Raw genomic sequence first — 15870 nt, 5'->3', positions numbered from 1 at the left:
GCAATGTTGCAGTGGCCAAAAAATGTAATTCAGACTTTTTTCCTTTTTTTTTTTTTTTTTCCTTTTTTTTTTTTTTTTTTTCTTCTCACTTCACCAATCAGATTATCTGATTTTATATTTTGATTGCGCATTTCTGAACTTGGTGATACCAAATGTGTAATTTTTTTTTTTTTAATTTTATTTTCAATGGGGCAAAAGGGGGGGTGTTTTTTTTTTTTTTATAACTTTTTACTGAATTTAATAGTCTTCTGAGGGAACTTGAAGCCTGCCTCTGTCCAATCGTTTCTGCTGCTCGGAGCAATGCTTCAGCTTCCCTCTGAACAGCAGAAGTGCTGATGTCCTGTGAGTGCCAGTGCTCAGCCGACATTCACAGAAACTTCTTCATGACAGCAACAAAGGTCATCAGCTAATCCCCCGGCTGTCATGACCACCCAATGGCACCCTTTGATCACGTCACCGGGCCGCTGATCTCAGAGGGGAATGGTGCGATCACCGACGGAGTGTGTTAAATTCTGCTGTCAGATATTGATAGCATGATTTAACTAGTTAACAGGCACGGGTGGATCTCCAACAGAGGGCCTTGGCTGTACAGGTACATCTAAGGTCGTGAATGGGTTAAAATATGGCCTTATTCATTGCTTCACAAATTTATCGGTGTGGCATCATAAAAAGGCTGGACAGCATAATCCTACGCGTTTAGGGCTTATAATAGACTGTTCTGATTCATCAGTAGTTTTGCCAGTTTTTTTGGCGGAAAACACTTTGAAAAGTTGCAACATTTTTGGCAGTGTGAACTAGCGCAAAAATGTTGCAGCTTCTAATGTTATCACTGTGGATGCATCATGGTGGCACCTGCACAATTAATGCCAATTACACCACTAACCTAATGCCCTAAATGCCAGTCCCTGACTGGAGTAGCAATTCTGGTGAGGCACAGAGGTGTATACCACTGAGAAGCTGTACTATATTTAGTAGTATGCACATAATGAATTTGGTGCATCTTACCCCACCATACCCTTTCATTAAGAGTGGCTTGTACAACAACAGGCTGAATGAATCTGGGCCGTATGGGGTACAGTTTCCCATTAGAATTATATTTGATGTGGAGAATCTACAAAATACATGCGTTTTTTTTTTTTTGTGCGTTTCCACAGCGGAAATGCTCTAACACATGTAATCCACAACTGACTATATCAATGAGATTTTTCAAAGCCAAATTCCATAATGTATTGGAAGCACGACATAGCAAAAAGTCAAACGCAAGTAACCTTAGCAGATGAGTGCACTGTCCTATCCACTGCGGGAACCCAAGTCGATCACTGGGAATTTAATAACCAGCACCACCACTAATCTGATATTGAAGACCTCAGAGGACAGTAGTGATGGGCGAATAGTAACTATTCGTGTTCGGATTATTCGTAACAAATTCCTAAGTACTATTCCGGTATTCATCATGAATAATGAACCTAATGTAAGTCAGTGGAGAGCCGGAGCATTTTTCTTGCTGTGATGAATATCGGAATAGTACTCTGTATTCAGAAAGCATTATCTGAACACAAACCGTTACTATTCGCCCATCTCTAATCATCAATATCAAAATCCTAGACTGTATTTTCAGCTTGCACTACACAGCTGGATGTTCCCTATATGACACTGTTCCCAATTTAGGCAAAGTTTGGATGGTTTTAGTTGGCAATAAAACCCCTGAAATTATAGTGGCTTTCAATTATGCAGAGGTTTTCTGCTCTTAATTTTTATTTTTTTAGTATAGTCCATTTATGTGAAGAAGATATTTAGGTTTAGTGACCCATTAGGATAATTTCTTCCTTGTTTTCCAGTAATGGTTCTCCAAATCACCAACCTGAGCCCCCCGCACCCATTATTGATGTAAGTGCACCGATTTCCCCTCAGGTTCAGGTACGTATTTGACTACTATTCGATTAGGCCTTACAATATGCGATGGCCACCCTCTTACACGGCACCTATGGTGTACTACAGTTTTGGTGAGGCCTGTAATACCACGCCTTTGCCATAAGAATACAATTTGGCTAGTAGCAGCACTGTATCACTGTATAGGTCTTTATAGAATGCAATTACAATCTTAGCCAGTATCACACATTGCTGTCTTACAGTCCAAAGGCCGCAATGTACAAAGTGGCTGCACGTCTTTTGACCCGAGCTCATCAGCCTCATATATGCCTATGAGGCTTTCAAGTTTGGGTCAAGAGACCTGCGGCTGAGCCTTACTTGGAACGTGAGGCACAGATGTGTGATACTGGCCTTAGATAAGTGAGGATGAATACATTACATTACAGAATAGTTCTGAACACACACAGCTTGCTTGCTGATGCTTTGGCAATATAATATTAAGCAGTATCAATTCCAGGGGTACATGTTGTTTAATGCATCAGATAAGTGGACAAAACGCTGTCTATTCAATTTAACCATTTTAAGAGGATCTTTCACCAAATTTTTAATGTTGAGCTGGACATAGAATGTCACAGTGGGTGTTATCAGATTAGTTTGTATTGGGGGAGTGTTCTTCTTCTCCCTGTATAATGATGACCAATCATAAGGAGGCACCAGCAGAGCAGAAAAAAAGCACATCCCCATCATGGTTTACAGCAGGTTTCTCAATGTGAGATGTGATCACACTTGTGTGTACTGTTCAAGCAACTTGTAATTGCTCTGCAGTGAGATCAGGGCTGTCATTACAGCTCAGTAAATAGCATTAAGAAATACTATTGTTAAAAGATAGCTTTTAATAAAGTTTAGAAATAGTGAGATATCCACAATAATGACAAAGAACTTGCATTACCACTTGTTAACACAACAAAGGACTTAAATAGGTTTATCGAGGCATAAATAGATGCTATGAAGTGTAATGCTCATATCCGTATCCATATTAAATTGGTACAATCTCCCTCAATCCAGAAGACAAGTTGTTGTAATTCGTGGAGGCACATAAGGGGCCACATCAGCATGAATGCCCTATTGACCTTAGCACTCCATCGTGCCCCGCGTAGTGACTCCTGTCCCCACAAGAGCAACACCCAAGTGTAATGTGAACAAGGGTCATTTGGGCATTCATGCTGATGTGGCTCCTCAAGTGGTTTCACAAGTTACAACAACCAGCCTTCTGTATAGGGTGAGATTGCAACAATTTACTACTAACATGGATATGAGCATTGCCCTTTATAGCATTTGTTTATGCCTTGATAAACCCATTTATATCCTTTTGTTGTGTTAACAGGCAGGAGGTTAGACCAGGAGATCAGGGCAGTCTGTCATTATACAGCTTATAGCTGGGAGAAGGTTTCTCAGTATATGGTAGGGCTTGTTCTCCTTTTCTCCTGAGTGTTGTTCCCTGCTTTTGAATGGTCTGCTTCATACAGGGAGAAGTACACACCCCCAGTGAAAACTAACTTTTGTCAAGGCCAAGTCGTTAGCTTCTTATGGGCTAAATACTTTAATTACTAATATCTCTGCAATGCAGAGGCAAAAAATATACTGTTGAAACCAGAAGTTTACATACACTATCTAAAAAGACACATCTGCATGTTTTTCTCACTATCTGACATGAAATCAGAATAAACCTTTTAATTTTGGTTCCTAACTGACCTAAAACTTATTTATATTTCCCAAATGCCAGAATAAGTGAGAGAGAGAATGTTTTTATGACATTTTTATAACTTTCTGCAAAATAAAGTCAGCATACATTTCATTAGGATTTGGTACCTTTTGCTCTTAAACTGTATAATTTGGGTGAAACGTTTTGTATCTCCTTCCACAAGCTTCTCACAATAGTTGGTATGAATTTTGGCCCATTCCTCCTGACCGAACTGGTGTAACTGAGCCATATATGTAGGTCTGTTAGGGTGAACACTTAACCAGGGTTCACTCGTGTTGCCTACTGCCTGATTCTAATTGGTGGTGGTCGAGTGCATTCTTGAAAAATGAGATCAGACAGTCGGATCTTCATCTTTCCTCGATCGAGGTCGGCCCAAAACTGCCTGATATTATTCCAAGAACATGCTCTTGTAAAAACTACGAAAAGGGGCATGGTCAGCCCTACGGTGGGCATACTTGGATGTGTCCATTGGTCAGTGGGTTGAGCAATGTGTTAGTCCATGAGCTGATTGGTGGGCATCATCGTGGTCAGGTCTATGACTTCATTGGACGGATCCGTGGTGATGCTGATGGGAGGGACGTCATCTGGTGGATTCATGCTGATGGAAGGGTCTATGTCATCGGTGGCCATCTTAGTTATCTCTGAAAACCTGGTTCATATAAGGCAAATTAACACACTTCTCACAATCCCGTGTCAAGAGGTTAATAAAGTACTTGATCTAATGGCTCTCCTCAACAGGTCGCCTTGCTCGCAGCGGCCTTTTCAGCTTTGCCCATAAATTTTCAACAGGATTCATATCAGGGGTTTGTGATGGCCACTCCAAAACATTGACTTTGTTATCCCTAAGCCACTTTGTAATCAGTTTGGCAGTATGCTTCGGGTCATTGTCGATTTGAAAGACCCATTTACGTTCAAGCGTTAAGTTCCTTGTCTGATGTCTTGAGATGTTACTGCAATGCTGTGAAGTGCACAAGTCCCTCCTTAGTTTTGTCAGACCACAGGACTTGTCTCCAAAATTAAGGTTTTTGTTCCTTTGTGCATTTACAAACATTAATCTGGCTTTTTTGTTTTGTGGTTTTTTTTTTTTTTTTGGAGTAATGGCTTCTTCCTTTCAGCCCAGTATTTATTTCACTGTGGATAATGATACAATCTTTCCAGCTTCTGCCAGCATTTTCACAAGGTCTTTTGCTTTTGTTCTTGGGTTGATATGCACATGTCTGACAACACGTTCATCTCTGGTACACAGAGCTCATCTCCTTCATTAGCGGTATGATAGCTGGACATTCCCATCTTGTTTGTACTTGCATATAATTGTTTGTACAGATGAAAAAGGCACCTTCAGGTATCTGGAAATTGCACCCAATGATAAACGAGACTGGGGCAAGTCCACAATTTTCTTCCTGAGATCTTGGCTGATTTCTTTTGACTTTCCCATGATGCTACACAAAGAAGCAGTGTGTTTCAGGTGCGCATTAAAATACATTCACAGGTGTGTCTCTAACTCAGATGTTGCCAATAAACCTATCAGACTTCCAAAGATATGACACAAATAATTTTGGTCAATCCTAATTGACCAAAAACAGGAAAGGTTTATTCTGATTTCATGTCAGATAGTGAGAAAAACATGCAGATGTGTCTTTATAGATAGTCTATGTAAACTTCTGGTTTCAATTGTGTAAATATATATATATATTCGGCATTGCAGCCATTATTAATTGTGTGACCAGTTCAATTTGAAAGTTTTATGAAAGGTCCTCTTAAATGATTTTAATTTCTTTTTATTTTTTTTAAAAAATTGTTTTTTTTTTCAGTTCTCCCCGCCAAAACAATTCTTACTGTGGGATATTTGAGTGAGAGATTGTACTGCCTTTCCATCTTTTATACTTTTATAGACCCAATATATTACAGGATGTATTAGTTGCATTATTGCTTTTTTTTTGGGATAAGGTTAATTTTATGGCTAAATTTAAAGTGGTCTTTGCCTTAGATGGCATGTAGACGTAGTGTTTACCCTTATGGGGTGCACGTGTTGGATGTGCTGCAGATTACTTCTGCAAGACAAATCTTCTTCACACAGTGGGGGGGAGAATAGCTGCTTCATTTTTAATCCATGCCTGCAGCTCTTGCTTCGCATCTGCAGCACTGATTACTTGCAGATGTGATTGAATATTATTTAGTTCCCTATTTAAGTCCATGAAGAAATCTGCAACATAATTTGTACGCTGTGGATGTTAAAACTTGCACTGCGGGTCAAATTCTGTGCAGAAAAGTTTGGTAACATCTAATCTGTTTACTTTTTACTGTATTTCTTTGCTGATTTTACCTGTGCAAATGTACAGATAAAATTGATAGCAGTTCCTTTTTCTATGGCTGAGGCTGGATTTATTAAAGGTCTAACACTTGCCCTGTGAGCAGACATAATGAGCAAATCAGCTGTCCTCCTGCCCTAGTACCGTCCATGTGTAAGAAGACACGCTGTTCTTTGCCGTGTAGGCAGAATGTGTCCAGAGAAGAAGGCGCATATACATAAGGTGTGTATACACTTGGGAAAATAGGTATTTGATTCTCTGCCGATTTTTGCAAGTTTTTAAACCTACAAACAATGGAGAGGTCTGTAATTTTTATCGTAGATATATTTCAACTGTGACAGAATTAAAAAAAAGAACAAATCCAGAAAATCATTGTATGATTTCTAATAATTACTTATTTCATGCAATAAAATGAAAATTATTTGATCACCTTACAACCAGAAACAATTCTGGCTCTGAGACCTGTTCCTCTTTAAGAAGCCCTCCTACTCTGCACTCATTACCTGTTTTAATTGCACCTGTTTTAAACTTCTGTATAAAAGACACCGGTCCACACACTCAATCACACTCCAACTACACTTCAACACACTACTATTGCCAAAACCAAAGCGCTGTCTAAGGACACTAGAGACAAAATTGTAGTCCTCCACAAGGCTGGGATGGGCTACAGGACAGTAGGCAAGCAGCTTGGTGAGAAGGGAACAACTGTTGGCGCAATTAGAAAATGGAAGAAACAAAAGATGACTGTCAATCTTATTCAGTCTGAGGCTCCATGCAAGATTTTGCCTCATGGGGTAAGGATGATTCTGAGAGGTCAGGAATCAGCCCAGAACTACATGGAATAACCTTGTACATGACATGAAGAGAGCTGGGACCACAGTCTGAAGGTTTACCATAAGTAACACATTATGCTGTGATGGATTAAATCCTGCAGGGCACGCAAGGTCCCCCTGCTCACACCAGAACATGTCAAGGCCTGTTTGAAGTTCGCCATTGACCATCTGGACGATCCAGGGGACACATGGGAGAAGGTCATGTGATCAGATGAGACCAAAATAGAACTTTTTGGTATCTACTCCACTCACCGAGTTTTGAGGAAGGAGTACAGCCCCAAGAGCACTGTCCCAACCGTGAAGCTTGGGGGGTGGAAATCTCATACTTTGAGGGTGCTTTTCTGCAAAGGGGACAGGACGACTGCACCATATTGAAGGAAGGATGGATGAGGTCATGTATCGTGAGATTTTGGCCAACAAGCTGCTTCCCTCAATAAGAGCATTTAAGATGGGTCGTGGCTGGGTCTTCCAGAATGACAATGACTTGAAAGCAACAGCCAGGGCACCTAAGGAGTGGCTCTGTAAGAAGCATTTCAAGGTCCTGGAGTGGCCTAGCCAGTCTCCAGATCTGAACACAATAGAAAATCTTTGGAGGGAGCTGAATGTCAATGTTGCCCAGCGACAGCCCCGAGACTTGAAAGATCTGGAGAAGATCTGTATGGAGGAGTCGGCCAAAATGCCTGCTGCAGTGTGTACAAACCTGGTCAAGAACTACAGGAAACGTCTGACCTCTGTAATTCCAAGCAAAAGTTCCTGTACCAAATATTAAGTTCTGTTTTTCGATTGTATCAAACGCTTATTTCATGCAATAAAATGTAAATTATTTAGAAATCATATAATGTGATTTTTTTTTTTTTTTTCTCCTCCGATTGTCTGTCACAGTTGAAGTGTACCTACGATACAAATTACAGACCCCTCCATTCTGTGTAGGTTTGAAAATTTGGAAAATCGGCAGTGTATCAAATACATATTTTCCCCACTGTATGTATCTGTTCATTTGGTCTTCATGATGCATGCATTGTTTAGGGCTGGTGGGGCTTTGGTTTGCTCACCTGTGTGCATATACTAATATGGATTAATGGACACATTTTGCATATTACATTTAGCGAGAACCAGTGAAGGTGTGACGGCACACACAAGAACCTCATTGCGGGTTACACAGTCTTCTAGAAGAGGAAATGCCCTTTTCAGTGAGACACTGATTTGTTACATAATGTATAGAATGGAGTTTTGTGGAGCTCTCTTTATGCATTTCTCTTGTAGAACCTCTTGCCTACATCAACCCCTCAGGAGGCACAACAGTGGCTACATAGAAATAGATTTGCTGCATTCTCGCGGCTATTCACAAATTTCTCAGGTAACTCCCTAGGAGGAAAAGTGTTAATGCAGTGCTGTTTCACATTCCCTCAACCTGCAACCTACTTTCTCTTCCTCACCAGCTCTATACACTTGTTTATACTTCTCTCCCATATGGGTGAAAAAGGCTGAGCATAAAAACGACTGTGTTTCTTCCCCCATTATCAGCAAGTTCTAAAATGTGTGGGTTTTTTTTTTTAAAAGTTATTGTATAGGGGGAAAAAAAAAATGTTGCGTGCACATGTTGAGCGTTTGATTTTTTTTCCTTTTTTATTTATTTTTTTTTTTTTACCTTGGTATTTCAAAGACAAAACCAGGAGTGGCACAATCAGAGGAAAAGTATAAGGCTGGTGTCCCACTTGCGATTACCGCGCGTATATCTCGCGTGAGTTTCACAGTACAACACCCGTCGCGGACTCTCACGCTGATCACAGCAACGGGTCAGCTGCATAGATACATGCAACCAACCCGCTCCTGTGAGCAGAGAGTGAGTCCGTGACTGGTGTTGCACCGTCAAACTCGTGCGAGATATATGCACTGTAATCGCAAGTGGAACACTGGCCTAAGAGAAACAAAGGCACCACTACTGTATTTTTCTACGCACTCCTGGTTTTGATTTACAAACACGGAGGTTAACAAAACCTCCTCAAATACTCAGTTTGCACATGGCCTAAGAAAAGAAACTTCAGTTCTAATACAGAGGTAAATTATAGTATATACAGTGGGTACGGAAAATATTTAGAACCCTTTTTAAATTTTTCACTGTTTCATTCCACCATTTGGTAAATTAAAAAATTCTTTCTCATTAATGTACACTCTGCACCCCATCTTAACAGAAAAAAAGACTTTTTGCAAATTTATTAAACAAGAAAAACTGAAATATCACCATGGTCATAAGTATTCAGACCCTTTGCTCAGACACTCATATTTAAGTCACATGCTGTCCATTTCCTTGTGATCCTCCTTGAGATGGTTCTATTCCTTCGTTGGAGTCCAGCTCTGTTTAATTAAACTGATAGGACTTGATATGGCAAGGCACACACCTGTCTATATAAGTGCATGTCAGACCAAATGAGAATCATGAGGTCAAAGGAACTGCCCAAGGAGCTCAGAGACTGAATTGTGGCAAGGCACAGATCTGGCCAAGGTTACAAAAAATGTCTACAGTACTCAAGGCTCTGTGCATATCTTTGCACTTTAAAGGACCAACCACCAGGAGTTTCCTATATAAACTAAAGCCAGTGCTATACTGGCACGATCATGCTGATTCTAAACCTACCTTTAGTTGAGATCAGATGTATATTTTCTGAAATATAGGCAAGTAAAGTTTGTGAAATGCACTGTTATTTGATGAGAGGTGCAACAGAATATCTGGGTTGGATTTTGCTGGTTATTCCCTCCCCTGTCTGCCTGCCTGTCCTTCCTTTTCCGGTTTCTGTTTTTACAGGAAAGGAGGGAGGAAGCACAGGCAGTAGATAGGGGCGAGGATAACTAGCAACACCCGACCCACCGAATAGAAATTCCGTTGCACCTTTTCATTAAATAACCGTGCATTTCACAAACTTTACTTATCTGTATTTGAGTGTATACATCCGATCTGACAACTATGTATCGAATCAACACAATAGCACTGGTTTTAGTTTTATATAGGAAAATCCTCTTTAAAGACCTGCATCCGGTGGACTCTTGCCTGTCTAATTTTGCTCCTATGTAACTTTATTATAGAAGATATCAGGACAGTGTTTTTTATGCTCAGCTTTTTCACGAACACTGCAGTCATCTGTGTCACAGTCCGTGATTCATAGACCGACCATGGGTCTCCCAACGTGAACTCAACAGCCTCATAGGCATATATAAGGCAGCCAAGTTCGTGGTCAGGAGACCTGTGGCCGCTCTGTGCATTGCTTTCTGTACCACAACACACAGGTGTGAATTTGGCCCGTAGAAGTATACACAATTACAGAGCTATCCAGCTTAGCAGATCCAACCAAATCTTTTTCTACACTTCTAGACTTTGTTTTCTTGTTTTATTTCTGTGTTAAGCGTCACAAAGCACGGCACTTTTATTTTTATGATTATTTTTCTGTGAAAATCCCATATCAGGTATAATTCACCTGGTTAATGTCTTTTATGCTGCTGGGATATTGTTCTGTACTACAGAAAAGTATAATTTTACTTTGCTTCCAGGCGTTTCCAACACAACTTTGTGGCCACTCGTAGAGAGTAAAGCTAGGCCTAGGAAGACATGGATGATCTACTGCACAAAGGTCACACTCTGCCCCTCAATGTGTAGGATAGTTTTCCTAATTTGAGACATTATGTGCAGTTTAGGGAGAAAATTTAGCTTTTTGTCCAAGATAAGCTCTATAAATGGTCCGAGCCTCTCCGACCAGTGTCTGAGATATCTTCCTGAGCTTGAAATGTCCTGTGTGCGGAGAGCATGGAGGTGTGGAGGATTATGGTATATACAGTGGAACCTCGCTTAACGAGTAACCCAGTTAGCGAGTATTTTGCCGAACGAGCAAAGCTTTCTGTAAATTTGTAACTCTTTTTATGAGAAAGCCTTGCTGTACGAGCAAAATACTCACCGCACACACTTCCGGTTCCGTACATCCACCGTGCTCTAACCCGCTCTTGTAGTCCACACAAACACACAAGCACGCACAAACACACACACAAACACGCATGCACACACACCTATTATGCTCACCTTACCTTCCGTTCCCTCGCCGGCTTCCTGGAACTTGCATGTATCGGGTAACCAAGGCGACCGATGCGGACCTTCAGGTCCCAGTGCGCTGACGTCAAAGGCAGGAGCAGCTTGCCTCTGATTGGCCAGCGCGCTACCTTTGAGTAGCGGCTGACAGGGGAAGGTCCTCCCTCCACAGAATGTGTATCCGGTAACCATCGCGCCGAGGGAGGAACTTCCCCTGTCAGGCACTACTTAAAGGCAGCACGCTGACCAATCGGAGGCAAGCGGCTCCTGCCTTTGACGTCAGCGCGCTGAGTGCGGAAGGTCCAGCATCGGTCGCCTTGGTTACCCGATACACGTCTTATACGGGCAAACTGCAAGTTTCAGGAGACCGGCGAGGGATCGGAAGGTAAGGTGAGAATAATCTTTGTTTGTGCGTGCGTGTTTGTGCGTGTGTGTAAGTGTGTGGAATGGCACAATAGGGCACCAGGATGGGACCTTTTAACAAGTTGTGGAACGAATTGTCTGCATTGCAATGATTTCCTATGGGAAATCTTGCTTTGCTGAATGAGTAACTTGGTTAACAAGCACAGTCCCAGAACGGATTGTTCTCGTTAACCAAGGTTCCACTGTACATGAATGTGTCCCATAAGTTCTCTTCAGAGGGTGTTTGTTGGTATTCACCAAGACTGCACTATTATTGCTCTACTAAGCCATGTGCACCTATCTCCCACCTTCCAAAATCTTAATTATGGCTCCCAATTTAGATAATTGGGAGGTTATGTAATTTGTCACCAGCCTAGACCACTCACTTGACTTTCCCATTTGCGACATGAAGACCCAGATTTGGAAATTGAAAAATCTGCAGTAGATTATAGTATCAGCATAGTTAATGAGAATTTTAAAATTTCACTCCCACTTTGCAAACAATTTGTGACCGTAGTATGTCAATTGTTTGTGCGGATTTTCACGGTGGATTTCACCATTTGCAATTTTAAAGAGCAAATTCCACACCCAAATCTAAATGGAATCTGCACTGATAGAGAGCGAGATCTTATTAATTATATATTACAAATTTAGGTCACACTTGAACATTCCGTAATGTACGGAGAGAAAGCTTCGCATCACACACTATTTCTAGATATGTCATTAGTCTTTCAGATTCTCCTTTTAGGAGAGATTTGTCCGAAATAACGGTCGTTGGACAACCCTTCTATTGAAACAGAAGAAACACTGGCTTGGGATCTGGAATAATTGAAATATATGAAATTATCAGCAAAACAGGAAAATGGAGATGACTCTCCACAAAGATAATACAACCCACAAATATTAGGTATAGACAGCCATATGTGGCAGGTACATTTAAAGGCTACCTTTTTTTTAATTAGAACAAATAAAAGGCTGCAGCTACAGGGTCAAATCAATGCAAAAATGCACCAAAGAGGAGAGTAATCCCCTCCTACCAAATCACTGCACAAACATGACACATTGCTGTAATTCACAACCATCCAAGGTACACTTTTAATTGGACAGTGTATAAACATCGAATCCCTAATAACTAATGGGTCACAAGTATTAGTTTAGTTATATACAAATCATCTAGCAGGTGAAAAGCCCCAAATCAAAGCCGAGGCCTAAGGGTATGCAGTGTATAATAAAGCTAATATATAACCACTGTGTATAGCTTCTTGGTACACTTATCTATTGGTCCTTTAATGGAAATCCCATAGTGTCTACACAATGCTAGGTATGGTCATTAGTGACCTTAAGCATGGCAGTATATACTATACTTCATGTGCTGCTGACCCCCTGATGAATCCCAAAGGAGGAAGCGCATCGTGAGACCATAGGGTCTCCTGAATTTCGGGGCTAGTTGTGGACTGCCTTTGCAAGTAGATGGGAATTTCAGGGTCACACAGCCTCAATGGGGTGTGAAAGGGTCTATTCTGAACTACGAAGGACCTGGAGCACCAGCGTGGACCTGGATCTCCCATGACCCTGATCCAGCAACAAATGGGGGAGAACGTTCCACTTATGTTTTGTGTTAGGCTATGTGCACACGTTGCGTACTAGCCCTGCAGAAATTTCTGCAGCGATCTGAAGAGTACACGTGCGCTTCATATCTCTGCAGAAAATGTCCGTAGAGGAAAAAAAAAAGCCGATTCCATGCTCTCTGTCTGCAGCCCCTCCCATAGACAGAGCAGGAGCTGCCGGCAAAGCGCACGGAAGAAGTAACATGTCATTTCTTAGAACGCAGCGCTTCGGGCAGCAGCCGAAGCGCTGCGCTCTAAGACGCCACGTGCGCACGGCCCCTGCACAATCTCCATAGACTGTGCAGGGGACGCAGGACGCATGCAGTTACACTGCGCTACAAAGCGCAGCGTAACTGCATGTATTTACGCAACGTGCGCACATAGCCTTACTGACATTTTTTTTAGCTGCTTTGGATCAATTAGTAACCAGATCTATGTCCCGCTGTCAACCTAATCGGTCCCTGCTTATGTATGCCATGCCTAGCATAGTGTTCTTAATGTTTTGGCACACTATGGGCTTTCCATTAAGGACTAATCGACCACTTCCAATACCCCTGCATAAGGTCACTGTCCCCTTAGGCCTCTGCTTTGATTTGTCTTTTTTTTTTTTATTTTATTTTACATCTCCTACATATTTGTGCGGTGATTTGGTAGAAGGGTATTTTTCTCCTTTTTGGTTCTCTGATGGATTCTTTTATTGATTTTTTCCCTATAGCTGGGGCGTTTTTATTTGCTGTTATTAAAAGTTACGTTTTAAATTTCCCTCCCTCGTATTGCTCTCTATATATGTAAAAATATACTAATCTCCAAACTAAATTGGCAGTGTAGTTCATAATGACAGTAGTGGGAGTCATTGGGGGCACATAATCTAACCCAACGGCAGCATAGGTCTCCCCTGTTTTTTGTTTTCAGATGTTCCTATAGGTTTTGTAGATGATGGCTTCTATACCAATTAAGTTCTATATTTGCTGATGATGCTACGCCAACATAACAATTTGCATTTGTTTCAGGTGCAGATTTATTAAAGTTAACTAGGGATGATGTTATTCAGATTTGTGGACCTGCTGATGGTATCCGGCTCTTCAATGCACTGAAAGGGAGGTGAGCTGATGTCCTTGGCTTTTGTATATTATTCCTGAACACTTCAGTATTTTAATGTTTGAAGCCCACCAAGCCGCAGAATAGGAGTTTTTGTTTTCATTACTAAGTTTGAGCAAGTCTTGTTTGGTTCCTTTCTACACTAAATATAGGCCACCAATGTTTCACCCCCTGTAAAACCCCTATCTTTTACAATCATCCAAACAATTAGGGTTGATCTGTGCTACCAGGCACCGCTGTATGGATGAGTTGTCTGGTTAACACTAAAAGGGTCACATTGCTCAATAAACATCCAAATTCTGCGAATTGTCCACTTGATTGGCTATTTCTGGACTAATATGACCATTTTTACCCTCTGCAGGCTCTGGTAACTAGAAGGTGCAGCAGCTTCTCTTTGTCTGCCTCTATCTCCCCCCCCCCCCCCCTACCTCCATAGACATGTATAGGCAGCAACTGTATTCTGATCCCTCATTAAAAACAGCTTAAGGCTCTGTGCGCACTTACCGGATTTTGCCGCGGATTTTCCGCGGATTTGCTGCATGTTTCGCTGCAGAAAATGTTCATAACATCTCTGCAGTGAATCACCAGCAAATCCTATGGAGAAAAAAAATCCTGTGCGCACTGGGCGGAATTTGACAGCTGCATGTTTTGCTGCGGAAATCCCGCAGCAAAAACAAGTGCATGTCACTTCTTTTCCGCAGGTAGCTGCGGGTTTTCCCTAATCTAATGTAAAAATCACGCAGGGAACAGCTTGCGGAAAAACCGCACCAAATCCGCACCAATTCCGCAACAAAACGCGACAATCCGCATGCGGATTTTGGTGCGGAATTTGGTGCGGATTTTTTCCGCAGGTGATAACATCTTTGAGAGCCTGCGGAATTTACGCAAGGAAATTTCATTTCCCAGTGCGCACATAGCCTTAAACAGATTGAGTGTGCAATGTAAGCAAACTGGTGTGGGGGGGGGGGGGGGGGGTTGAAGGCTTATAAGTGGAAAAAGCAACATGCAGTAAAAGCTTCCTATCTTTGCTTTTATTCTGTTTTATGTTAAGAAAAATCTAAATGGTAACATACGCTTTTTTAAAAAAAAAAAAAAAAAAATCTCTCTATGCACTAGGGTGGTACGACCAAGGCTCACAATTTACGTATGTCAAGAGTCACAACAGCCAAGGGAGCATCAGCAGCAGAAACATGAAAACGGAGAGCAAGGAAACAGTGCTTTTTATGGTGACTACTGACTTAGTTTTATGGTGCTGTGATGACCATGTCGGGTACCGTTCTGATTGAAGTTGGGAAGTACTCACACTCGTACCTGTGCACAATTTTACCTGATGTGAATGAGGTTATATTTTGCACTAATGAAATGCAATAAGTATATCATCATATTCGCATGAAGTTGACTTTTTTTTTTTTTTTCCTCTCCTTCAGTGTATCATGCCATCTACCTGGAAGATCTGACGTCTCTGGAATTAACAGAAAAGCTTGCCCAACTGTTCAACATTTGTCCTCATCAAATTAACCAGATTTACAAACAGGGGCCCACGGGCATTCATGTTCTTATAAGTGATGAGGTTAGTCACTCGTATACAGCTTTTGTATAACATCCACTTCACTATGCAGCAACGCTGCATCAATGAGACTATAACCAGGCGCTTCTCAGGGCTGGGGCTGTCACAGGTCAAAGAAAAGGACGGGAAAGCCTCTTTTCAGAACCAGGTTTATTTTTGCACTGCTGGCAATTTTACATTGCCATAAATCATTAAAAGGCAGAAGAGGGCAAATCCGGCGGTGATCTCCAAAAAGCAGATAGTATAGGTAAGATAAAACGTACAGTCTTTATTAAGGCAAAATTAAAAATCCAGCCATAGTAGCAGTGGCATCCTGGATGTTACTGCTACTATGGCTGGATTTTTAATTGT

General features: G+C 41.4%; 1 protein-coding gene across 1 annotated transcript in view; it reads left to right on the top strand.

The window, feature by feature from the left end:
* Window positions 1-15870, top strand: part of TFCP2 (transcription factor CP2) — a 139935-nt gene that overhangs the window by 85713 nt on the left and 38352 nt on the right. Inside the window, exons 9-13 of the mRNA XM_075337127.1 lie at window positions 1839-1917; window positions 8037-8130; window positions 13865-13955; window positions 15069-15178; window positions 15380-15522. Of these exons, the coding sequence (XP_075193242.1) occupies window positions 1839-1917; window positions 8037-8130; window positions 13865-13955; window positions 15069-15178; window positions 15380-15522 (517 nt within the window). The remainder of the gene's footprint in view (window positions 1-1838; window positions 1918-8036; window positions 8131-13864; window positions 13956-15068; window positions 15179-15379; window positions 15523-15870) is intronic.

The sequence above is a fragment of the Anomaloglossus baeobatrachus genome, chromosome 2, assembly GCF_048569485.1.
Source record: "Anomaloglossus baeobatrachus isolate aAnoBae1 chromosome 2, aAnoBae1.hap1, whole genome shotgun sequence".
Lineage (NCBI taxonomy): Eukaryota > Metazoa > Chordata > Amphibia > Anura > Aromobatidae > Anomaloglossus > Anomaloglossus baeobatrachus.
The sequence above is the reverse complement of the archived record's forward strand: the minus strand, read 5'-3'. Positions and strand labels throughout refer to the sequence as shown.